At 45.7% G+C, this 25,654-nt stretch overlaps 2 protein-coding genes across 4 annotated transcripts in view; one reads left to right on the top strand and one right to left on the bottom strand.

Annotated features, from left to right (window-relative positions):
- PCTP (phosphatidylcholine transfer protein) overlaps nt 1–21,658 on the top strand; it is a 40,308-nt gene extending 18,650 nt beyond the window's left edge. Inside the window, exons 2-6 of one of the 2 annotated variants that reach the window (XM_053301933.1) lie at nt 462–579; nt 9,973–10,052; nt 10,776–10,947; nt 12,477–12,544; nt 21,405–21,658. In XM_053301933.1, coding sequence (XP_053157908.1) covers nt 462–579; nt 9,973–10,052; nt 10,776–10,947; nt 12,477–12,544; nt 21,405–21,482 — 516 coding nt within the window. In that variant the 3' untranslated portion in view covers nt 21,483–21,658. The remainder of the gene's footprint in view (nt 1–461; nt 580–9,972; nt 10,053–10,775; nt 10,948–12,476; nt 12,545–21,404) is intronic. The other variant, XM_053301934.1, reaches the window with a different exon arrangement.
- TMEM100 (transmembrane protein 100) overlaps nt 1–25,654 on the bottom strand; it is a 307,881-nt gene that overhangs the window by 54,579 nt on the left and 227,648 nt on the right. The window lies entirely within an intron of this gene.

Raw genomic sequence — 25,654 nt, 5'->3', positions numbered from 1 at the left:
GTGAGATTTGAAATCAGTGGGATTTAAGCTGCTAAACTGAGAGCAGGATTACAGGGTTTTCTGCACCCCTCTGCCATGTTTTGAAAGTGATCTAAAGGTATTTGAAGTTCTTTAGCAACTGCTGGCAGTCTTGGTTAAACAATTCTGCTGAGGCAGAAGCAGAAGCAGAAAGAACACATTGCTAGAAATGCACTCCAGCCCCAATTTGTGGGGCAAATGGTACAGATTGCAGATTGTTATACTGTATCCCTAGTAGTACACTCTGCAGAAGTAAATCTTGTTGGGGGTGTGTGTGGAGCCTCTAAAACAAGAAATGTTATTGCGGGGTTGAGATTAAGGACTGTTTTAATATAATATTTTTTGCTCATATTTTAATATGAATTGGAAATAATTTGTATTCTGGGCTTGTAATGACCTGAGAAGCTGCATCTTGATATTATGCTCTATGACTCTTTTTACAGAAAACTGGACTGTATGAGTATAAGCTTTATGGTGTTATTGTTGATTGCTCTCCAGAGCAACTTGCTGAGGTTTACATGGACTTACAGTACAGAACAAAATGGGACCGCTATTGTAAAGGTGAGTCAATATATCAAGTTGTCAACAATGATTAAAATTGCAGTTTCACTATTTGTTTCTCCCCAACCATCAATGCGATCACCACCATTTCTAAGATTCTTTTGCTTCATATTTCAGGTATTGGCACAACTTTTAAAAATATCGTTAACACACAAAGTGGACTTTTCTTCCCCAAAGCCTAAATCTCGTGTTTACTGAATTCTCCTACATGAGAATGGTCATTGATTTATGCCAGATGTCTTGACAACTGACACTTAACTTTGTGAGTTTCTGATCAGCCACTCCTTATCTAAAATCAAGTCTATTTGATTCATCAGCACTATTCTTACTTTAATTTATGGAAACAGATATAAACACTTTGTGTTTCTTCTTCATTGATGCACATCTAGGAAGTGAATGGCAGATTTAGGATTTTCACCATAATCTTTCATACACTGCACAAGTGTACACTTCCAGACTAATGTTCCACTGGTGCAAGCAACAAGTGTGAAACCTGTGACATGCATCATATGTTTTAAAGGGAACTTTTGTATAATAGTGCAGTAGCACAGTTTTGAAATTTCCTATGACTTTGTGCAGTTACACAGTCTTCCTGCGCCTGCACAACTGCTGTACAAATGCGAATGCACTGTTAGGATGTTGACTTATCCCCCTTAAAAAACAACTAATAAAAGTATACTTTAAGAGAAATGTTTCTATATTTTTCAAAATTATAAATTATACAGAGGAGATCTGGTCTTGTGGTATCAAGCATGACTTGTCCCCTTAGCTAAGCAGGGTCCATCCTGGTTGCATGTGAATGGGAGACTTGATGTGTGAGCACTGGAAGATATTCCCCATAGGGGATGGAGTCGCTCTGGGAAGAGCATCTAGGTTCCAAGTTCTCTCCCTGGCTTCTCCAAGATAGGGCTGAGAGAAATTCCTGCCTGCAACCTTGGAGAAGCTGCTGCCAGTCTGTGAAGACAGTACTGAGCTAGATAGACCAATGGTCTGGCTCAGTATATGGCAGCTTCCTGTGTTCCTATGTTCCTAAGAGGCAGGTTATTTTAACAGCTTTAGTAACAAATTCTTGAGATTTCTGACTGTGCTTTTCAGTCTGTGGGCAGGATCCAAGTCCTACCTTTTTGCAGCTAGGTGAAATGTCCTTCTGGTAGCAGTCCCTCAGGAATGGTACTTGTGAGGAGCCCTCCTTTGGCCTCAGAGAGTGGCTTTTTAAGGGGCTCTGGAGGCTGCCTCTGGAAGGGGGAAGCTGTAAAGTCTCCATGCATGATTGAAGCATCTGTTCACATTTGTATTAACCCTGTCCTATATTTTTGTCACTTAGACCATCTTTGGGCAGAGCATGTTCTTTATTTTTATCTTTATTTATTTAACACATTTGGATACCACCCAAAACCCACATCTCTGGGTGGTTCACAACAAAACAATTTCAATTAAAAGAAAATTAAAATGTTAAAACATCAGAATAATCCAAAATTTGGAAATTTTTTAGACCTTATTAAAAACATTTTTATTTAAGGCAGTAAAAGGCAAATCGTAACAATAGACACAATGAACAAGAAATATAGGAAGAATCAACTACAGATTAATGAACAGTATTAAAGACAGCCCAGTTGTAAACCAGCAAGTCCAGACTCACTTCCCTAGATTTCTTCCTGTGCTCTAGGCTAGAAGTTCTTTTTTTTTTTTTTTAAACAAGTGTACTCTTTCTGTCTGAAAACTTCAGCTCAGGTAGCCCATAGAGATTGTGTGTGTGTGTGTACACACACATATACATACATACACAGACACTTGTTATGAGACGAAGAGCCGGGTCCCACGATCAGTGAGACCCAGTTCTTGAGAGTGCGCGGGGAGAGCGGGCTAAGCCGAGCAGGGAGGGAGCCCTGGGCACTGGATCGGCCGCCCACACAATTGCTGGCTCCGTGACGGAGCCAGTGGGGGCTGGGGAGCTCAGGGGCTGCAACCGCCCCCCCCCCGGAAGCTCCAGTATGCCCTGCACGAGCACTCAGGGCATACTGAGGAGACCCCCGGAGCCAGGAGGCAGCTTTTTGCCTCCTCTCCGGGGGTCTACTTGTGAGTAGCCGCAGCGCAGAGCCGCGCCACGGCTACTCACGATTGGGAAGCGCAGGTTTGCAGAGCACTTGCTCCACAAACTCGGGCTTTGGGGAGGGCTACAAAAGCGGGCTAGCTGCTTGCTTTACATGATCAGCAAAAATCGGACTAGGCTCTCCTAGTCCGATTTTTGCTGATTGTGAGAATAGCCCCAGACTCTTACAGTCACTGGCTTACACCCAGACTAAGTTAGTCATGAGTATTCCCATTGAAATTAATAGGACAAGTAAACTTGTCCCACTACTTTCAGTGGCACTACTCATGCATATCTTAATCTGGATGTAATTCAGTCAGGCTCTTCTCATGATCAGTGAGAAGAGCCTGATTGGGGTTTGTGCTAAGCCCGCTCTCCCCACAGACGATCAGTCAGCCCTCCCTGGGCGGCTGCAGCGGCCGCCCACACAACTGTCGGCTCCATCACAGAGCCGGCAAGGGCTTGGGAGTTCGGGGGCCACACAGCCCCCAGGAGTTCCTGCATGCCCTGCTTGAGCGCGCAGGGCATGCTGGATAGACCCCCAAGCCAGGAGGCTGCTTTTTAGCCACCTGGTCAGGGGTCTACTCGTGAGTTGTGGCGACGCGGCAACAAACAATTTAAAAAACCGGGTTTGCGGGGCACTCGCTCCGCAAACCTGGTTTAAGGGCAGGGGCACTTCAACGGGTTACCCGTTTGTAAACCACTGGGCTCGCTTTTGAGCCCTGGGGTTTACATGGCCAGCGAAAATTGGGCTAGGCTCTCCTAGCCCGATTTTCGCTGGTCGTGAGAATAGCTTTAGTGACTAATAGCCAAGTCCTCTGATCAAGAGGCAAGAAAGCTGTGTCTTAATCACTAGTCAGTGAGGCTATTTATATACATGTGCAAAACCGGGCTCCCAGCCTGGTTTTTCATGTGCATGTGAACCACTGGCGGCACCACAGCAGAAAACCCACTTGTGGAGCCACCCTTCTAAACAGGGTTAGGAGAGCAAGCACTCTCAGAACCCCATTTATCTGATAGTGTGTCAGCTGTGGCTGCTTGCAGCCGCAGTTGACAAACTCAGGGAGGGGAGCGGGGATCCCCATAATGTACCGTGCACTCGTGCAATGTGTTATTATTGGAGCTCGGGGGTGTGTGTGAAGCGAGGCAACGCGTTCCAGCATCCTGACCCTCTGAGCTACTGGCAGGAGCCGGTGGTTGTCTGGGCAGGCAATCCACCTGCCCAAGGAGGAAGAACTGCTTGTCTGCAGGGAAGGTATGTTAAACCAGCCTTCCCCGCAGCCCACCGTCTAGCCCTTCTCACTGCTCTTAAGAAGAGGCTCAGAGAGTTGGGGAGGCTGGAGGGCTCTGAGTACCCTTTACAAGCCTTACAAGTACCCCAGGGGTTTGTTTATCCCAGTTGGGAACCACTGTCCTAGGCAATACTGAGAGTGCTTGGCTAGGATCAGGCCTGGCTTCAGGTTTCTGTGGTGGGGAGTCTCTCAACAGATTGCCCATGGACCCCCTCCTATTGGGCGGACTCCAAGAGAATAACTCTGCCACTACTACAGGAAGGCTGTGGGCACAGTGGTAGCTTCAGGGATCAGCAGTAGGCCCTTCTGAGGGCCTTGGGCTCTTAGCAGCTGCCTAAATATGCCAACCCCTGGTGCTGGTTTTGAGTAGGATGACCTTAGAAACAGTAGCATGTCTTACCAAATTGTATAGGTTTCACCTCTTGTGATGGGAAACATCCACTTAAGTTTAAAATGTAGCTCCTTTGTCATTTGAAGAGATGCCTCCATATTGTCCATTAAACTGGACTCAACAAATGTGACTCTTTTCTCACATCTTCACTTGCAAGTTTGATTACCCTTGTGTCTTGACATAGAAAACAGAATAGGATGTCAAATGGCACCAAGTTAATACTCCAGTGACCTCTGGTGGAAAATGCAGTATTGTATGGCATCTTATTGCATTGTAGAAACTAGTCATTCTAACTTGCTAACTTGGCAAAGAGGCACCTTTTAATGTGGTGGTTCTCTTTATTTAGCAGGGGGAGAGTAACTGGCCCTATCCACCCCCAGCACAGTACCTCCAGTGACTGTTGCTGGTGTCTATCTTGTTTTTTATTTTTAGAATGTGAGCCCTTTGGGGACAGGGATCCATTTTGTTTATCTTATTTATTTGTTATTTCTCTGTGTGAACCGCACTGAGCCATTTTGGGAAGGGTGGTATAGAAAATAAATAAATAAATAATCTATGAAATTATTATTATTTTATTTCTTGTTTACACAGTCAGACAGGTGTTATTGACTGGTTTGTTTTATCCAGACATCGAGTCCTTCCCAAGGACCTGGGATGGCTGAATTTTATCATCAATACTGTTGGTTATTATAGATATCGTCGCAAAATATAGGCTGTTCCCAGTAAAGCTGCTTTTTGTAATTGGCTGATGGTGATTTCTATGGCCCCTATGGTGTTGAGGTGCTCTTCAAGGTCTTTTGGAACTGCACCCAGGGCGCCAATTACCACTGGGATTATTTTGGTCTTTTTCTGCCACAGCCTTTCAATTTCAATTTGTAGATCTTTGTATTTGGTGATTTTTTCTATTTCTTTTTCTTCTATTCTGCTGTCACCTGGTATTACTATGTCAAGTTTTTTGACTTGTTTTCCTTTCTTCTCGACTACAGTTATATCTGGTGTATTGTGTGGCAGATGTTTGTCTGTTTGTAGTCGGAAGTCCCATAATATTTTTACATCTTCATTTTCTTCAACTTTTTCAATTTTATGGTCCCACCAATTTTTGGCTACAGGTAGCTTGTATTTTTTGCAGATGTTCCAGTGTATCATCCCTGCTACCTTGTCATGCCTTTGTTTGTTGTTTGTTTGTGTTTGTTGTGGATTTGCCGATTTGCCGACTTGCTGTTTGTTGTGGATTTTTCTACTTTTGCTCTTATTGCATTTGTTCTTAGTGCCTGTTCTTGCACAGCCAGTATTAAACCCTCTGTTTCTTTCTTCAAGCAACCATTCTTAAGCCATTGCCAGGTCTTGGTGATGTCTGATTTCCCACTTATATTGTGCAAATATTGACTATGCAGGGGCTTATTTTTCCATTTTTCTGCTCGGTTCTTGACTTGTTCTTTCTTGTAGGCCTGCTTTCTTTCATTGGTGTCGAATAGTTTTGCATTATTGACCATTTGAAGTGCATCTTCTTCACTGTCCTTGATATATTCTTCAAGGCCTCTTTTCTCCTCCTCTACTGTTTGATGGACTTGCAGCATTCCTCTTCCACCTGAGCTGCGAGGGAGGTATAGCCTATCGACATCACTGCGGGGGTGCAGAGCATGATTGATGGTCATTATTTTCCTGGTCTTACGATCCAGCGTCTCTAGTGCTGCCTGGGTCCAGTCTATTATTCCTGCAGTGTATCTGATAACAGGTATAGCCCAGGTGTTTATGGCTTGTATGGTGTTCCCGCCATTGAGTTTGGACTTGAGGATTTTTCTAACTCTCCTGATGTATTCACTTCCAATTTTTCTTTTAACTTCAGTGTGTGCGATGTTATCAGCCTGGAGAATGCCCAAGTATTTGTAATGTTCTTTCTCCTCCAGGTTCTTGATCTTGCTTTCATTGGGCAGTTCTATTCCTTCTGTTTTTCTTATTTTTCCTCTTTTCATTATTAATGCAGCACACTTGTCTAGTCCAAACTCAATTGCTATATCGCTACTGAATATACGGACAGTGTTTAGCAGTGATTCGATTTCTGACTGGGACTTTCCATACAACTTCAGATCGTCCATGTACAGCAGATGGTTGATTTTACTTGATGTTTTAGATGTTTGGTATCTGAGGCCTGTTTTGTTTAGTATTTGTGAAAGTGTGGTCATGGCGATTACAAACAACAGAGGGGATAGTGAATCCCCTTGGAAAATGCCTCTTCTAATGCTAACCTGTCCAAGTGTCTCACCATTGATTGTTAACTGTGTACTCCACATGCTCATTGCCTTTTTTAAATAAATAACTGAATGTTTTTGCTGACACCAGTTGTTTCTAAACATTTTAGTATCCATGTGTGAGGCAATGAATCGAAGGCTTTCTTGTAGTCAATCCATGCAACACTTAGATTGGTTTTTCTTCTCTTACAGTTTTCTAAAATCACTTTGTCAATCAGCAGCTGGTCTTTTGTGCCTCTGGTGTTCGGGCAATTTCCTTTCTGTTCAACTGGAAGCTGTTTGTTAGTTAATAAGTGTTGCATGACTTCATCTGCTATTATTCCAGTTAATAATTTGAACATGGTTGGCAGGCAGGTGATCGGTCTATAATTACTTGGAACTGCCCCTTTTGCTGGGTCTTTCATGATGAGATGAGTTTTCCCAGTTGTTAGCCATTGTTCAACCTCACCGCCTTGCAAAATATGATTGAACTGTTTTGATAGTTGTTTATGAAGGCTTGTTAAGTGTTTAAGCCAAAAGCCATGTAGTTCATTGTCGCCTGGAGCAGTCCAATTTTTTATTTTCTTTGCTCTTTCACTTATTAATTCTGGTGTTATTATTAGATCTTGCATTTGTTGGTTACATTTTTTGACCTCTTTCGTCCAGCCTGCTTTTTTATTATAATCTATTGGATTGTCCCATAATTTCCCCCAGAATTGCACTGTTTCTTCTTTATTTGGTGTTTCTAGGTTTCTTGCAGTTTCTCCTTCTATGCTTTGGTAGAAACGTCTCTGATTCGACTGGAATTGGAGATTCTGCCTGTGTTGTGTAGTTCTGGCTTCATACCTGTTAATCTTCTTTGACACTGCTGTTATTTGCTGCTTTATTATTTCCAGGACTTCTCTAATTTTCCTTGAATCTAGGTGGTATTTTTGGATCAGGTACTGTTTGGTGTTTTCATTCTTCAGCTTCTTGTCTTTCATATCTTTCAGTTTACTAGCATCTGATCTAAGCCTGGAGATTTTATTTTCTAATCTAATCTTCCATTTAGGTGATGTACTGCTTTCTTTTTTTACAGGTCCACTGATCTTATATCCGAGCTCTTGTGTTGTTATTGTTGCTGCACTGTACATTAGTTGATTTGTTTCTTGCAAATTATTGGTTGTTATTTCTGCAAGTGCAGCATTGACATCTTTTAATGCCTGAGCAAGTTGTTTTTTGGCATTTGTTTTTAGAGCTGGAAGTCGAACTCTGGTGGTTGTTTGGTTCATGTGCTCAGTTATTTTTTGCTTTAGTTCTTGTTGCTTTTCTGTTAAATGGCATTTGGGTTTTTGAGGTGAAGGCAAAGGGGCAGTTGCCTGGTTTTGATTTTGAAACAGTTCAGCAACAGTGGCATCCTCGATTTCCGACACCTCCTCCATCTGCGCCTGAGCAACTTCTTCAGTTGGTGGTAATTCTTCTTCCATATCTTGAGCCTGTGTTGCTCTTTGCAGTTCTTCCAGCTCAACTCCTGTGAATACTTTATTTCTGATTATGAATCTTCTCTGGTCTGCTAGCCTTTGTTCTGTTATTTCTGTATCTGGATGCTTCTCTTTCCAAATTTGGTACATTCTTTTTAAATAACCTCTTCTAGTTTGACTAGACTTGTTATAGCAGATCATTATTTCCTTGTTGGCATTTTTCATATATTTTTTTCGGTTAAGCGACGTTTCTTCCAGTAACTTTGCTGTCTCCAGCCCTGGTTGCTCAACTGAAGATCCCGAGTCCTGTTGCCCACTTGCCACCAGATGTCCAGGGACTATAGCACCTGGCGTGGTCCTTGTTGACCCGGGCGACGACCGATCCGGTATAGATTTATTAAAGTTACGTCTCACCATATTGTTGATGGGAGAGGCACTCTTTGTCTGGCTGCTCTGGTGAGACCTGTCCAGTATGGTTGGACCTCTGGCATAGCTCTCACCTTCCTCAGAGCACACAAGCCCCACAACCACGCCAAGGTAGTGCCTCACTGGGGGCATAATAATAATAATAATTATTATTATTATATTTATATCCCGCTCTTCCTCCAAGGAGCCCAGAGCGGTGTACTACATACTTGAGTTTCTCTTTCACAACAACCCTGTGAAGTAGGTTAGGCTGAGAGAGAAGTGACTGGCCCAGAGTCACCCAGCTAGTTTCATGGCTGAATGGGGATTTGAGCTCGGGTCTCCCCAGTCCTAAGTCCAGCACTCTAACCACTACACCACGCTGATATATAATATTATGCATAAAATAACATAAAATGATATTATGCGTAAAATAACATAAAATGATATTATGCATAAAATAACATAAAATGAAGATATTCCAAGGTAACAGTTTGTGATTTGGCCCCTCCACATGTTTGTGAGGCAATACTGGCATGGCAATCTGGTAAGTGTATTTGCCAAAAAATAGTGGCATTTATTATTAACTTTTTCCTTCTCTTTCATCTGTCTGATATACCCACTTATTAAATAATACCTTTTGGTTGGAAAGGAAGAAACTTAGGGAGTATCTTCTCCTGTTCCTTATAAAATCTCCCCAAATTTTAAGATCTGCACATAAGGCTTTCTATCTGAGAAGAGAAGTCTATTTTTGGATGTGGGGTAGAGTCTTTTCCATAGTGGCATGGCAGTAATGAACCACTCTCCCCAGTCAGGACTAGGAGCTACCTTTCTTTCTGTAGTTCTGAACAACCTATTGAATCATTCCTGTTCTTTCAAGGCTTTTATTTGGCTACTGTGGGCCTGGTCTTTTTTTTTTTAAAGAACCAATTGTATTGCTTTAAGCCTTTGACTCTTTTGAGTATTGCTTTAATGCATTATTGATTTGACTTGAGCCTATGTACGGAAAGGTGGTTGATCTTAATTAATATGTTGATAAAAGTCAATTCTGCTTTTAAAAATAACATTGTACATGCCTACCTTAATAGCTAAGTATATTGAAGTTTTGGAAGTATAGATCCCTCAGAGTTATGGACATGACTACTGGAACTACCTGCCCCAGCTGCCAATGGACAGAACATGATGTAGAAAAGGGCATTTTGCAGAGATCAGGTAGCACATTTTCAATTAGTTTGCCTTTGGGATAGATCCCTTCTAGTCTTTGCTCAGTTAGCAGGGATGTTCTTGAATTTCCCTGGAATGGAATGTAACAGAGAGACAGGGTTTCTGTTTTCAGCAGGAACCTTGCATCTCCCACACTATGTATTTCTGTCCAAGAATGGCAGTTCCTGTATCACGCACCATGTGGATGACTTCAGTATAGCACTTTCAGTTAGTCAAGTAATTTAACAATCCTTGCCTTCTGCATATAAATTCAGTTAACTACAATATGGTCTCCATCTAACACATCTTCCCATGCACTTTGTAGAGTTAAATGAGAAAACATGCGATGGCAGAACAGCGATCTACTGGCAAGCGAAGTTCCCTTTCCCCTTGGCAAACAGAGATGTATCCTTTCAAGTTCTGCATTGTTGTTGTACTGGTAACCCCTGGTCTTGTGGTAGCTCGCATGAGTTGTCCCCTTTGCTAAGCAGGGCCCACCCTGGTTGCATATGAATGGGAGACTACATGCATGAGCACTGTAAGATAACCCCCTTAGGGGATCGGGCTGCTCTGGGAAGAGTATCTGCATGAATTTCAAGTTTGCTCCCTGGCAGCATCTCCAAGATAGAGCAGAGAGAGATTCCTGCCTGCAACCCTGGAGAAACTGCTGCCAGTCTTGGCAGACTAGGCCTGCTCAACTTAGGCCCCGCATTTAGTTTTGGACTACAACTTGCATAATCCTCAGCCACAGTAGCCAATAGCCAAGGATTGTGGGAGTTGTAGACCAGTGTCTGCAGGAATGCCAAAGTTGAGCAGCCTTGGTGTAGACAATACTGAGCTAGATAGATCAAAGGTCTGACTCGGTATATGACAGCTTCCAGTGTTCCTAATGCAAGTCTGGTTCTTTGCACAGATTAACACTTAAGGGAAGAGTAAAAGTAAGACCTTGCTGCATATTCTTGTGAGCCATATTATCTTATGTTGTTAGAAAAAGCAAAACAAGTTAATTTCAATCTGAAAACAGGAGCACTCTCTGTATATGTACCAAAACACATGTTCTGGTTCCATTATGTGTATTTTCTGCTGTTATTTTAAAAAATCCTGATGGTTTCTTAAACTTCAGCTCAGTATGTTTTTACTCGTGAACTGCGAGTTATAGAAGTTGATGGTAGGAAGATCTATGTTGTATTGTCTAAAAGCGTGGCTACTTCTAAATTCCCAGAAAAACCAGGAATTATCAGAGTAAAGAACTATAAACAATGTGTGGCCATTGAAAGTGATGGCAAGAAAGGGTCAAGAGGTAAGAAATTGATAGATAAAATTAAACGAATAGCTCCTTAAGGCAGACATTTCAAATATTCAAGTCTGGATTATGAAAAACGTTTTGGCTGCCATCCTTACCAGTGGTGCAAGTGTTCAGCCAAGAAAAACACATGCACAGGAGCTAATTTTTGCCAATTTCCTCCCTCCCCCCAGAAATACTCCATGCAACCTGGAAGGGGTTCCCTAAGGGTCTCACAACGCTCAGGGACCAATTTTCAGGTCAAACAGAGTGCTTCTGGGGAGTGGGGACCAGCAAAAATTAGCTTCCCATGCACATTTCACTTTTGCGTTTTCAAAAGTGGAGACTACTGCTGCATATGTGCTTTTGGGGGGGGGCAGCATGTGAGCACTGTTAGTGAGGATGTCACTGAGGCTCTACACATGAGCTGTGCGTATAGCCTAACCACACACGAGCAGGCTGAGCAGGTGCTCAGTTCTGGACGGCCGAATCAGCCACTCATACGATTACTGGCTCCGTCACAGAGCCAGTAGGGGCGGTGGGGATCGGGGGCCATCTGGCCCTCCAAAGTCCCAAGATGCCCCACGCGAGTGTGCAGGGCATTCTGGGGAGACTCCCAAGGCCGGGAGGCTTGTTGTAACCAGGGTTAGTGGAGCACTCACTCTGCTAACCTCATTTAAGGGGAGGGCTACCTTGGTGGGCTAGCTGCTATCATGATTCTCACGATGGGGGAAAACTGCCCGGTTTCCCCCCATTGTCAGAATAGCCTCACTATGAGCTGGGTCTCACGATCAGTGAGACCCGGTTTGTGAAGCTAAGTGGGGAGAGTGGGCTGAGCCTGCTCTCCCCGCAGACGATCAGGGCGGTAGCCCAGGGCGGCCGGATCGGCCACCCACACAATTGCCGGCTCCATGACGGAGCCGGCGGGGGCTGGGGAGTTCGGGGGCCGTGTGGCCCCCGGAAGCTCAAGTATGCCCTGTGCGAGTGTGCAGGGCATACTAGAGAGACTCCCAGAGCCGGGAGGAGGCTTTTTGGCTCCCCTCCGGGGGTCTACTCATGAGTAGCTGCGGAGCTGCACCGTGGCTACTCATGATCGGGAAGCCCGGTTTAGCGGAGTGCTCGCTCCGCTAACCCAGGCTTAGGGGAGGGCTAAAAAAGTGGGTGACATGCTTTGACTCAACCGGGCTCGGCTGCGAGCCCGGAGAGTCTCACGATCGGTGGAAAGCGGGCTAAGTACCCTTAGCCCACTTTCCACTGATCGTCAGAATAGCTCCCCTGTCTTTTTTTATTTTGAAGATAAAAACTAACTTTTTTATCAAGAAAAATTTGTTTTGATGTCTGTCTTGATATTTAACACCAGGGATAGAACAGTGGGAAACTGCAGAAACAAGAACAAGTGTGAATTCTAAATACAGCATTATAGGCCATCTAGATGTTTAATCTGAACATAAATATACTTGCCAGATGGGCATAAATACATAGTGGTGATTTCCAAATAATGGTTTTGACTGCATTTCTTTTATTTCTCTTTGTTTTTTCTTTTAAAGTTTACATGTTCTACTTTGATAATCCTGGGGGCAAACTTCCTTCATGGTTTATTAACTGGGCGACCAAGGTAAGCAGGTTGTTGGATTTTCTCAAACCAACATAGTGGGTCAGACCAATAGTCCATCTTGCCTACTCCCCTGTTGCCAACAGTGGGAAGTAATAGACATGGAAGAGAAAGAGTAGCCCCTAGAGCAATAATCAAGAGTTATTTATTCCCACTTCCAATTAGAAATGTTGGTGAAATTCTCCCAAGCCAGGCTTGGAAAGCACTTCAGAAAAGCATTTTTTAAAACCCTTGAATTCTCCAGCTCAGATTAAAATCTGATTCAATGAAGAATTTCTGGTACCAACACTACTTATTTAATGTAATTAACTTCCATGGATCGCTTACATTAATTATGTGGTGAATTCAGAGGCTGCAGGGCAAAAACAGATTGAGGGTCTGTTTTTCCCTAAGGTTTGTCCCCTGCAGCTTCTGAATTCGCCCTGGACTGGGTCTCACGATCAGTGAGACCCGGTTTGGGGCGGTAAGCGGGGAGGGAGCCCTGGGTGACCGTATCGGCCGCCACAGGATTGCTGGTTCCATGACGGAGCCGGCGGGGGCTGGGGGGAGTGCGGGCCAATCGGCCCCCGGAAGCGCCAGCATGCCCTGCGCAAGCATGCAGGGCATACTGGTGAGACCCCTGGAGCCGCGGCGCTGAGCCACACCGCAGCTACTTACGATCAGAAAGCCCGGGTTTGCGGAGCGCTCGATCCACAAACCTGGGCTTTAGGGAGGGCTACTTGAGCAGGTTACCCGCTTGTAAACCGCCTGTGAGCCCGGTGGTTTACACGATCAACAAAAATTGGGCTAGGCTCTCCTAGCACTATTTTTGTTGATCATGAGAATAGCCCCCCAATAGAGAGTGAATTAAAAGTCTGCATGGGCAAAAACCAAGGAGAAGAGCCAACTCATCTGAGTTCTCTGTAGGAGACTAGCCCCCTGCCCACACACATTTTGCCTCTCCAGCCTTTGAATTTGCACCTAATTAATGTGAAGCCATGGGTTTCTCCCCCAGTGTAGGAGGGTATCCTTAAATGCAGGTTGTATTCCCATCTTGCTCCCATTGGACAGGACCAGATCAAAACAGACTGAGTCCCATCATACCCCAGGCGGTTGAGGCATCTCCCAGTTCCAGTCCTGTCTTGGTTCTGAGAACAAGGCCTCTGGAAGAGCTTCAATTATTTCTCCTTTAAATCTGTTCTTTCCTGGTTCTGCTACTTTATTCATTGAATTCTTTACCACCTCTTACTTCTCCCTTCATTCTCCTCTCTCTCTCTCTCCCCCACTAAAATAAAAATTATATCATACTTTGGCATTTTCCTCCCCTCTTTTGCTCATGGAGCAATCTAACCTGGCTGCCTCCCTCTCAGGAGACCCAGGAGCACAACCTATGGCAGAGAGAAAGGTAACGGAAACAAGTCACAAACGCCATGCCCACTGGTTTCACCCAATACCAGTAGGCATAGAAAGCAACACGAGAGCAAGGCGACACATGCTACCAGCCCCCTGACTCTCACGGCAGCAGATCAACCAGATGGAGCCAGGGCAGCATCTCAACCTGAGGCCTTAATCCCCCATGATTCCAGGGGAGCCATCGCCCAACCAGGCGCACTGCTCCCATGATCTTCTGAGTGGAGGGAGGAATCGTTCAGTGAGGACAGCATGGCACAGCGTACTACCAGCAGACGCACCGTGAGTACTGGCAATCTCCCCACTGTTCCCACTACCCCATTTCAGCCCCAACTGAACTTTCTTCAGCTTCTCCTTTTCTTCCTGGGGAAAACTTACCACCAGATGTATCCCTTTGGATCTGGACTCTCGTGGTTGCCAAGATTCGAAAGTGCAATGCTCGCCTCCCAGAGCCAGAAAAGCAAGCACAATGTAGGAGCAGGTTCAGGGTCAGAAACAGGCCCATGTATTCCTTTTCTAGGGTCAAGCTCCAGACTGAGGTAGGATGTCTCCCCCTGACATGTCCCGCCCTGACCATTCCCAATGTGAACGCAATCACTATAGGCAATTTGAACTCAGTACTGCCATTCAGGTCTCTGACAATTCACTTTGAATCCCACTCTTCTAATCCTCGGCTTAGCCCTCTCTCCCCACAGATGAGCAGTGGCAGCTTCTCGTAGCTGGGCGGCCGGATCCGTCACGGAGCTGGCAGGGGCTGCAGGGATCAAGGGCCGCATGGTGCACGCGGCATCCTGGAGAGACCTTGCAGCCTTCTGGCCGCACGCCGTGGCGACACACGAGCAAGAATATGAGGTTAACGGAGCGTTCACTCCATTAACCTCATTTAAGGGAAGGGGGAATTAGGCGGACTTGCCGCCTTGGGAGCACCGGGCTTGCCCGAGAGCCTGGTGGTTCCCATGATCCCTGGGGAAAGCAGGCTGAGCTTAGCCCGCTTTCTAGGAATTGTGGGAGTTGACTCCTTTGTTTCATATTCGGAGCCCTTGAAAGGCTTGAAACCTTTGCTTACCCCAATTAGGGCGCCAGAGGCGTAACTATAGGGGGGGAAGGGGGGGCACGTGCCCCGGGCACCATCTTTTCTGGTCACGTGGGGGGCGCCACCATGACCAAATTTTTTAAAAAAAATTTAAATTTTTTGTTAATACAAATGTTTCCTGCTCAGTGCAGCAGCGCTGCAGCAGTCATGGGAGCGCGTCAGTGCCCCCTTCCCCACGAGCGGTCCCTTCTGCGCCGCCTGCGCCCCCCCCCCATTGCTTTGCTGGCGCCTGGCGGCCAGTCAGTGGCCTGGCTTGGCGGCGGCGGGCGCTTGTGAGGAAAAACCTAAGTATAATGTAGTATGTTGGGGGGGGCAGTGGGGGGGCGCGGGGGGCACCATTTCAGTGCTTGCCCCGGGCGCCGTTTTCCCTAGTTACGCCTCTGTAGGGCGCACTCCATCTGGGTGATGGCAAGAGGCAACCTCAGTAGCTTTCTATAAGGGTGTCTCAATGACTGACATTTGTAAGACTGCTACATGGTCTTGTCCAACTACTTTTGTCAGGTATTATGCCTTGGACGTCCACTCTAGGTCTCCTGCAATGTTTGATTCCTCTGTACTTTACTCTGCTTTCCATGAAAAATAAAGTTTTTTCATTAAGCTTCTATAGTTGGGTTTTTCTCCTTGGTCTGGGCTGTACTTTCCATTCAGATATGATATCTTGCTATTATCCCATGTGTGATGCACAGAGACCACGAAGGAGAAAGGCAGGTTTCTCACCTGTAACTGTACTGTAAGTACAGTAATCACTGCTCTGGTACATCCCACGTTTAAGGATATTCTCCTACACTGGGGGAGAAAGTGACATTGGTAGACTTACCATGAAGAGTTCTTTCTTCCCTTTGTATGGAGGGTATCTGACCCACCCTTGTCTTATGGGTGTGATATTTTGATTTCCACAATTTGGCTGATTGGCTTTCTTGGGGGGCAGGGGCATAGCTAGCCTGCCGGCGGCCCGTGTGTGGCCGCGGCGGGTGCCCCGATAGCCCCGCCCCCTGCATCTGACATCAGACGCAGGGGATAGCCACGCGGGGGGGGGCGTGGTCTGGCTGCCGAACGGAGCCTTGAGGCTCCGTTTGGGAGAAGCAGCTTAACTGCTGAAGGGGCTGCGTGGCCCCTTCGGCAGTTAGACAGAGGCTGGTGCTGGGTTCGCAGTGCAGCCCAGGGGCGGCTCTTCCCTGCAGGGAAGAGCCGCTTCTGGGCTGCATTGTGAATGCAGCACCAGTCTTAGCTCCTGAAGGGGCCGCGCAGCCCCTTCAGGAGCTAGTTAGGCTGGCGCTGCATTTGCAGCACCAGCCAGGAGCAACTCTTCCCTGCCTTTGCAGGGAAGAGCCGCTCCTGGCTGGCGCTGCGAACGCAGCACCAGACTTTGTTTAGCTCCCAATGGGGCCACGCGGCCCCCGCTCGGGAGGTAAACTGCCGCCCCCGCGCCTGACGTAAGACGCAGGGGGCGTGTCAGGGCCGCGAATGGCGGCTCCTGATTGGGCACGGCTCAGGTTCTTTGAACCCGTTCGCCCAATTGTAGCTACACCCCTGTTGGGGGGCCTCTTTTCCTTTCACTGTATCACTGAAACATGGATATCATGTAATTGTTGTACTGAATATCATTACATGTTGTAACACTTTATGGTTGTCTGTTCCATTGTTCATATTGACTATTCTTTTGTTTTTCCTCTTGCATTGAGCCTTCCTTTTCACAGTACACCAGAACTGGGAGGTGCCTCAACCGCCCAGGATATGATGGGACTGTTTTGATTTGGGCCTGTCTAATGGGAGCAAAAAGGGAATACAACCTGAATATAAGGATATCCTCTGTACACTGGGGAGAAAGAACTCTTCACAGTAAGTCTGCCAGTGTTACTCTCTATTACATTAAATAGGGTTGAATTAAGAAACTAAACGGGTAAAAAAGAGAATGATGGTAGGGAAAGCCAATGTCCTCCGGCTCCTCCAAGGGCTTTTTCTCCCCTACCCTCTATCCACAACCATCTATCTTCTATATAATTAATTCTCTTAGCCAGAATGTGTGGGGAATGCATGGGGATGTGGAGATGTATAGGGATGCATGGCAGGCCCTGGCCCCGCCCCCGCTGCAGCGGCAACCAATGGAAAAGTGGAGGCGGTGGGCAGTGAAGCCACACTGCTGAGAGGTGCCCGGCTGGGTGGGAGGCTGAGCCGCACCATGCCCGGCGGGGAGGGAAAGGTGAGAGGAGCCGGCTGGGGGAGGTAGCGGCGGCTGGGCCGCCAGGAAGAGGAGGTGGCGGGCGGTGGAGCCATGCTGCTGAGAGGAGCCCGGCTGGGTGGGCAGCTGAGCTGCGCTGCGCCTGGTGGGGAGGGAGCTGAGGAGGAGGATTGAGGGCCAGGATGGAGGAGGGACGGAGGAGGACGGGCAGCAGGCGAAGCACCACCGCCCTTTGGAGGGCCAGGACAGAGGAGGACATGGGGCGGGAGAGACATGGGCAGAAGGTGGGGGAGGGCAGGAGAAACTGGTGCAGAAGGTGGGGGGAGTGTATTGTCACACAGATGCTCTGTGCGGGGTCAGCTAGTTTAATTTTTTTTAATTTAACACATTTATATACCACCCAAAATGCAATTCCCCCCTATTTAATGTTATGGAGCCACGAAGTTGCATTACAGTAAAGAGTGGCAATCAGAGGCTGCAGAGCAAAAATTAAGGGGGCAAGACCATCCCTGTAGAAGGTTCATTCACTTCATTCCCCAGTTTTGCCACTGCAGCCTCTGAATTTAGCCCCTGTTCAATGCAAGAGAGCTACTTAGCTTCCCTTGCATTGGATAAGAGGAGAGGTGGCATTTCTCCTGGCCTCAGTTGGCTCAAAAAGGAACTGCGACATGCCCCCCCCCGCCCCGCCACCCCCAAGAATATCTCAGATCATGTTTAAGTTAATCTGAGGCAAGCTTGGGAGAATTTGTCCACCCATATTCCCCGCTAAATTGGCAAAGTGGCACTTTTTAAAGTGGCAGCTGTCATATTTCTTTAGGAGAGAGCAAGCTGAGCAACTGTTCCTTTTATATCCAGTATAGCACCCCCCAGGAGTTGTTGTTGGTATCTCCCTTGTGTTTCTTCTAGACTGAGACTCTGTGGCAGGGAACTTTTTCTCCTTCCCTTTTCTATATTCTGTGAACTTTTTGTGGAAAAGCCATGTATAAATACTTCTAATAATAACAGAGGCTATTCTCATGCTCAGTGGAAACCGGGCTAAGGGTGGCACGGTGGCAAACCCTCTTGCGTAGCCCACCGCTTAACCCAAGTTCCAGGTGCAGAAGCACCCAGAAAGTGGGTCCCTGGATTGTGTGTCGCCACACCATGGCTCTGCACTGCAATGACTCACGAGTAGCCTCCCAGTGTCACGTATTCACGCGGTGCCTTATGGGACTCCCGGTGGCCGGGAGGCCCCCGAACACCTCTGCCCCAACCGGCTTTGCAACAGATCCAGTAATCGTCTGGGCAGCTGATCCGGCCACCCAGAGAGGGCTCCCTGATAGTCTGCGGGGAGAGCGGGTCAAACTCGCTCTCCTCACAAAGCCCCTTCCGTCTCTACACACAAATTGTGTGTAGAGCCTTATAATCTCCATGCCAGGCAGCATCTAGTCTAAGGAAGTGATTCCAAGAGCTTTGCCCAGTGAAATCTGTTAACTGAACAATGTTATTTTTAGCAGATTTTTGCAGTTTGCAAAAAACAAAAAAACAAACAAACAAACCCGATAGAGTTTTTTCCACATAGTTACTTCAGGTGCATGGTCTCTAATGATAATTTCAAGTAACCTTTCTCTAACTGAGTAAGCTACTCAGGGTAAGATCTACTTTTCCTAGTATATATTTAATAAAAGCAAAAACCCCTTTGGTTTACAGGGATAGTTACGGGTGTGGGAGCTCCAACTGAACTTCAAAAAGTGAGGAGATTTGATGGCTCATGATGTTCACACCATGGGGGCATGAGACCTGATATCCAGTCCAAGATATTATACTGGCCCACAAAATCATAACAATGGAAAGACAATTTGGCTAGGCCCTTCACGCTTCAATGAACTACCTCTATAGGCTGCTGTCAACAGCAAAAACTGGGGATTAGCATTAACAACAGTGTTTAAAAAGAATTTTTTCCTTTGAGCATATGGTGAGTGCTGTTATTTCAACAGGCAACAGCTACAGTAAGCATAATTGATAAAAGAGAACTAATGGAAAATCTAGCCAAATGGTGTTTCCATGGTTATGATTTTGTAGGGCAGTACAATATCTCAGACTGGCCATCAAGTCTCATGCCCCCATGGTGTGAATATCATGGGCCATCAAGTTTTCCTGCTTTTCGGAATTCAGTTGGAGCTTCCACACCCATAACTACCCGTCAACCAAAAGTGTTTTTTTTTTAAACTTTAATTAAATTTGCTTGCTTTTTAAAATGGAGGATCTCATATGTGCCACACTTAATATAAGTGTGTTCAGTATGAGGAAAGTGAAAAAACTGCTTTTCCATTGCCAGGTGTATTAAAGAGGTAGACATAAGTATGTGGGTTTAAAAGAAGCCATATGTTTATTTGACAAACATGGAAAATATTGCAAGCTGCTAGACCAGTGTGGAAAGGAACAAAATTAATTGTTGAATGAGATGCCCCAAATGGGCTGGTGTGGATGCCAGGCTGAAATGCCCAGTGGGACACCTCCCCCTGAGCCTGATGTTAATTGGGCATAAACCAGCATAAAGGGAGGCAAGCATGAGTCAGGATGGTACTGTCATTGCCACTTTCAGCAGGAACGAATCCCTCCAGGCAAAGACACATCAATGATGTAGAATGCTGAACAATCTGCTTGTCTCCAGGCAAACAGATAAATGGCATACAGTACGTTGTAGTTGTTTCATTCTCTGGTGGGAGAATAGGGCCAGAGAGCCCAGGACTTTAACAGTTGCATGACAGGTAGAGATTCAACAGGTGCAACTTTGCCTGGCATAGGAGGCTGCAAGCAGCACCTGTTGATAGTCTGCCTGTACTCAACTGCTTGACAGCCAGAACTTTAACAGGTGCAGTTCCAATCTCCAGATGCTGGGGGAAACTCCACCAGCCAAGTTTCTGCCTGTCATGCTGCTGTTAGACGCAGAGCTCTAGGCATGGTGGAAGCATGGTAATTTTTACAGTTTAAGCATTTCTTGCTTCTACCATGCCCAGTGCTCTGTGTCTAATAAATGAATGATGGGCAGAAACTTGGCCAATGGAGTTTCCTCCAGCATTTGAAGATTGGAAATTCACCCTTTGAAGTTATGGCTGTCAAGTAAATGGCAGATGAGTACATAGTTAGCAAAACTTCCAATTGTAAATATGGGGTGGGAGGGAGATCCAACCATGGTTTGACCCAAGGAGCATTTGATATATGCTTTTAAACTTCTGCTCCTCATACCTTAGCTATTTTCCCATTGATTCATTAGAAAACTGACACACTTGTTCAGCAGGCAATTTTGAGTTTTAGATTGCCTGCTTTAGAAATTACAGCTATAGTAAAGGGACATTTCTGAGAAATCATGGAAGGTCAGATCGGGTTGAGTGAAATAACATAATGCTGTTTTACCTCCCTGTCCATAATACATAGGCACTCCCGTGCCTGTGAAAAACAATTTTGTATGAAGATGGATGTCCTTGATATAGCTATCATCATGAACTTCTCTAGTACATTTCTTAGCAAACTGGGCTCAGAGCCTGTAACTGATAGAACTTTAACAGTTCTTTAAAACTCTTCATCTAAAGTGTTCATGTGTCTTTTGGTTTATTATGAGCTGCCCACATGATTGCCGGCTCCATGATGGAGCCGGCGGGGGCTGGGGAGCTCGGGGGCTGCGAGTGCACAGGGCATACTGAGGAGACCTCCAGAGCCGGGAGGCGGCTTTTCGCCTCCCCTCCGGGGGTCTCGTGAGTAGGCGCGGCTACTCACAGTCTTGAAAACCAGGTAGGGCAGGGGTACTTGAGCGAGTTACCCGCTCTAGAACCACCTGGCTCGCAGCCAAGCCCGGTGGTTCTCACGATTACAGAAAATCGGGCTAGCCTCCCATTTTCTGCAATCGTGAGAATAGCCCCTATGTGTGCTTAGAAATTGTTTCATTGCTGCATCCTGTATAAAGCTATATATTATGAAAGACATCAGTGATGATGGCTTGTTGGAGAAAGTCATTCATAGACCTGTAACACTAGGATAAGTAAAGATTTTAAGCAACAAATATATCTCCCCCCCCCCGCCCCACAAGGCTGGTTTGACCCAAGGAACTGAACGGTGAAGGGGAGGGGAGGGGAGGAGTGGATGTAGCTAAAATATTAAAAATTAGTAATTGCTTACTAGATCATGAAATACATAGGAATAACTGCTCTGCATTATTTTTAAAGACAGCAGTACCTAACTACTTGAAAGACATGCAGAAAGCATGCATCAATCTTCACAAGAAAAGACATTCTACTTCTTGAATTTGATCCAGACACGTGGTTTAAAGGTGTGTTTGCCAAAGGTGGATACATGCATGGATAATCAGCCTTGATACATCCATCAAATAACATCTGTCTTTTAGTGTGGTAATCATGAGCCATGCAAGTCCACAGGCATATGACAATGGAACATATTAAACGTTTTGCTTTTGATTTTCCATCTGTTTGATGTACTGCCATTTTTACTTTGACGTCTTTCAAATGTCACTTCAGTATTTGAAGCATGCTGCTTATGGTTCCCACCCTTTCCTAATAATCCCTTTCAAGCACTGGGGCTTGTGTGTGTATTTGTGTGTGTGTCCTTTCCTCAAGGGCTTCTGGACTCACTACAGAGTTGTAAACAGCTCCATGTCCAAAGAGGGTTGCACTGCGTCCTTTCTTGAAACTAATAGAGAAAGCCATATTGCAGCACATGCTTAGCTCTATATCCAGGTGCTGCTGCTTATTTACTCCCAATGCCAGCTGTACCTTTTCAGCACTAGGTAGAACTACTGAAAGACTTTTATTTGACCCTTTTAGTAGGGATTAGATTTTACTCCAATCTTCTGGGGGAAATGGCCTAAAACAGTTCCTTGCAAATTAAAGCAGACAGGATTTTAAATGAGCAACTGAAATGCTGGCTGACATCCAGACTAACAAAGCGCTTGTGTAATGAAGTTTGCTGCAAAACATATGAGATGTGCCACAGGATCCACAACTTGTTGCACTAGTGCAAACGTGTTTGTACTCACACAACACTAGTCTGGAATGCCAGCTCCAGACTTGCTACGAGTGCAACTAGCTAATGCAGCAGCCTTGTGCTAGCACATTATTAGTCTAAATGTTGGCCACTATTTTTTATTGGAACAGTTGGTCATAAACACTTTTTCTGGACCTCTGGCTTAGATCCAGACAAAGTCACAGGGCAGCTTAACAGGACACACACAAAACTAAACCACTGGTTCCTGGAGCCAGAGGCACTCTTACCCCTGGACTTCTGGGCCAGTCAGGCCCTCCACAGCCCCTGGGGACCCCAAATCCTCTTTAGTCTGTCCTGGATGGTGTGGTTGCCTGGCCGAGCATGATGATGCTTAATTTGCAGGGGAGGGGGGCCTCCAAAGGCCTCTAGGTCCAGGCTCCAAAATTACCTAGGTGCACCTCTTCCTGGAGCGCAACAGTGACCCCAGCTTTCAGGGTGTGTGAGTGTAGGGGTGGCGGGGGTGCGGGGGAGAGATGCCGACATTGGGCTTGTCTTCCGAACCTGCCAGCATTGGCATATTCTGCCTGACGAGGTTCTGAACTGGATATCTGTAACCCACTTCTAATCTTTGTTTAAAAGGTTAGGTTTGGAATTGCAAGTCGAATGGAATATGCCGACATTGGCAGGTTCGGACGACACACCCAGTGTTGGCATATCACATGCACACATACCCTGCTCCCGACCAGAAGTGAGGCTCTGGGAACCAGCAGTGCAGCTTTTTGAGGGTTGTGGGAAGCTCAGTCAACTGCTGCTCCTGCGGGTAGGAGCAGGAGTGGGGCTTGGGTGAGGAGGTCTCAGGTTAGGGGTCTGCGGCTTGGCCAGTGGGTGCTGGCAGTACTGCAACCACGACCAAGAAGAGTGAGGGGGATGGAGCAATGGAATAGAGGAGTGACCAAGAGGGATATGGGGCGGAGAGGGATGGAAGCAACAGGATGGAGGAGAAGGAGGAGCAGGAGCATGGCTCAGGTGAGGGTGGAGAGATCTCTGAGGTGAGTGAGCTGTGGCAGAAGGTGAGGGGAGTAATCAAGTACTAGTGCACAGATGTTCTGCAAGAGTTACGCTAGATCTATTTTTTTAAAGCTCTGAATATCAATCTCCTTCTGAAGAAAAATTTGTACATTAAAATTTTGCATACAACATTCATGAGCTATGGGTAGATTATAGTAGCAGGACTTTCCCTTCCTACAGCCTTCCACAGAATAGGAAGTTATGGGAAGAATTTAGTACAGTTAAGGATATCACCTCATTTGTACTAAAAAAGTTTTGTTCTATGGGACAGACATAATAACATTGTTATTTTGTATGGAGGATGCTTGTAATAAGCCAGTTTTGTAGATTACACATGGCCAATGCTCTCTCTCTACTTAGTTTCAACAACCAAAGAAGGCATTTCCTATGCTTGGCTGTTGGCTGCAAATATGTCTTAATGCACTTGCTTCTGTATCTCTGCCTAATGCTTTTTTTATAAGTTAGCAGATATATGTGGAACCTTTACTCATTTTCCACAAATATGGAGGCCATTTATTTCCACAAGTACTACTCAAGCTACAAGTCTCAGTGTATGTGTTTTAAGTATCGCTCTGTCTTGGTTTGGCACTCTGGCTGATGGAGCCAATGCAGAAATAACATGAACTACATTTCAGAGACCAAGAGCAGACTACAGGATCAACAACTCCAAATTATATTGTACATCTAAACTTCATTTAGCAGAAAAGGTTCTGTTTGATCCTCATCACCTTGGGAAAAATGTGGAGGGGGAAATCTTTCCCATGAATTCCATGTTGTATAGCAACACCTGCTTATGCAAACTTCATAATTAGTGGAGCAGACTTTCTTCTTTAATGAAGATGTGTAAATTGTTGGAGATGAACTTCCAGTGCATCAACCTTTTGCACCAACTGTCCTAATGACCACTAGGGGCATTGGGAGTAGAGACAGTGAGTCAGGGTCTCCCTATCAATCCCTACTCTATGACCCCTGAACTGACTCTGCAGCACTTCCTGTGCTGAGTCACAATCCTTCCTTTCCTCCTAGAGAGCAGATGGAAACATCTCTCTCTCTCCTTACCTATCCACTATGTAGTCCTTTAGATTAGAGATAGGTCTTTCCTGTCTAAGTTTATTTAGCCAATAAATATTTAGTGTTTAGTCATACAAGGATCTCCATGTGTTTTCTCTAAACAGCTGAAATATCCAAACGATCCTCTGCTACCTACTCTGTAACTGGAGTGTGTGCTCATTCCTTAGTGCTCTGCTGTTTTACCTATTGTGGGTAAAAATCAACAACCTAATGCCTTTATACCATCTCTGTCCAGCGGGAACTACCAAGCCAAATTCAGGCCATTAGCGATGTATTCTGACCTGCCTAGTGCCTGCCTTGTTTTTGCAAGGCAGGCAGCCAAATGTTTATGGGTCAACATACGTGGCTGGTGGGCTGCCATGATGAGTTGCAAATTAGGAACATAGGAAGCTGCCTTATTCTGAATCAGACCATTGGTCTATCTAGCATAGTATTGTCTGCACAGACTGGCAGTGGCTTCTCCAAGGTTGCGGGCAGGAGTCTCTCTCAGCCCTATCTTGGAGATGCCAGGGAGCGAACTTTGGACTTAGATGTTCTTCCCAGAGTGGCCCCACCCCCTAAGGGCAATATTTTACAGTGCTCACATGTAGTCTCCCATTCAAATGCAAACCAGGGGGATCCTGTTTAGCAAAGGGGACAATTCATGCTTGCTGTCACAAGACCAGCTCTCCGGCATTGTCCTCTGTTTATCATACTATTTTCTCTCTCTTCTTTTTTGTATTTATTGATGTGTATAATGTATTAATAAATTTCATAAAAGATTTTAATTCTTTACATGCTTGTGAAATTTGGTCTTTCATTTCTAATCATTTGGTGAGCCACAAAGATTAACCAACAATTAAGAAGGTGGTGTTTAGAAGGTGTTCTAAGAGACATTTCTTTACCAGCCCTGATGGTATCTGCCTTATGTTCTTCTTGCAGCTAATTTTGAGGTGTTGTTCACAACATTACTCATTCCATAGTATGCTCAAAATCATGACCACATGCTACAGTTTGGAAGCCCTAGAGAATCCCTAGAGAAAATCCCTAGAGAAAAAGTGAGAGGAAGAAATGTACTAATACCGGTTTTAGTTTTGTAGCTGACTGTAATGCTGGGCAATATTAGAGGTCTATACACTGCTGTCTTCCCACACTTTTCTGTTCCATCAGCTCTGAAAATGGCCAGTGACCTGCTTGAGAATTAAAAGGTTGGCCAGATGTTTCCTGAGCACCAGCCAGCTTTGTGTTTCCCCTTGCATATCATCTTGCAAGAGGCAGAACTACGATGAGTACAGATCTGACACCATTTCAGAAAGCTAGTGGTGGGGTTGATGGGAATCTTTTCCTTATTGTATAT

Source organism: Hemicordylus capensis, chromosome 2 (assembly GCF_027244095.1).
Source record: "Hemicordylus capensis ecotype Gifberg chromosome 2, rHemCap1.1.pri, whole genome shotgun sequence".
Classification (NCBI taxonomy): Eukaryota; Metazoa; Chordata; class Lepidosauria; order Squamata; family Cordylidae; genus Hemicordylus; species Hemicordylus capensis.
The sequence above is the reverse complement of the archived record's forward strand: the minus strand, read 5'-3'. Positions and strand labels throughout refer to the sequence as shown.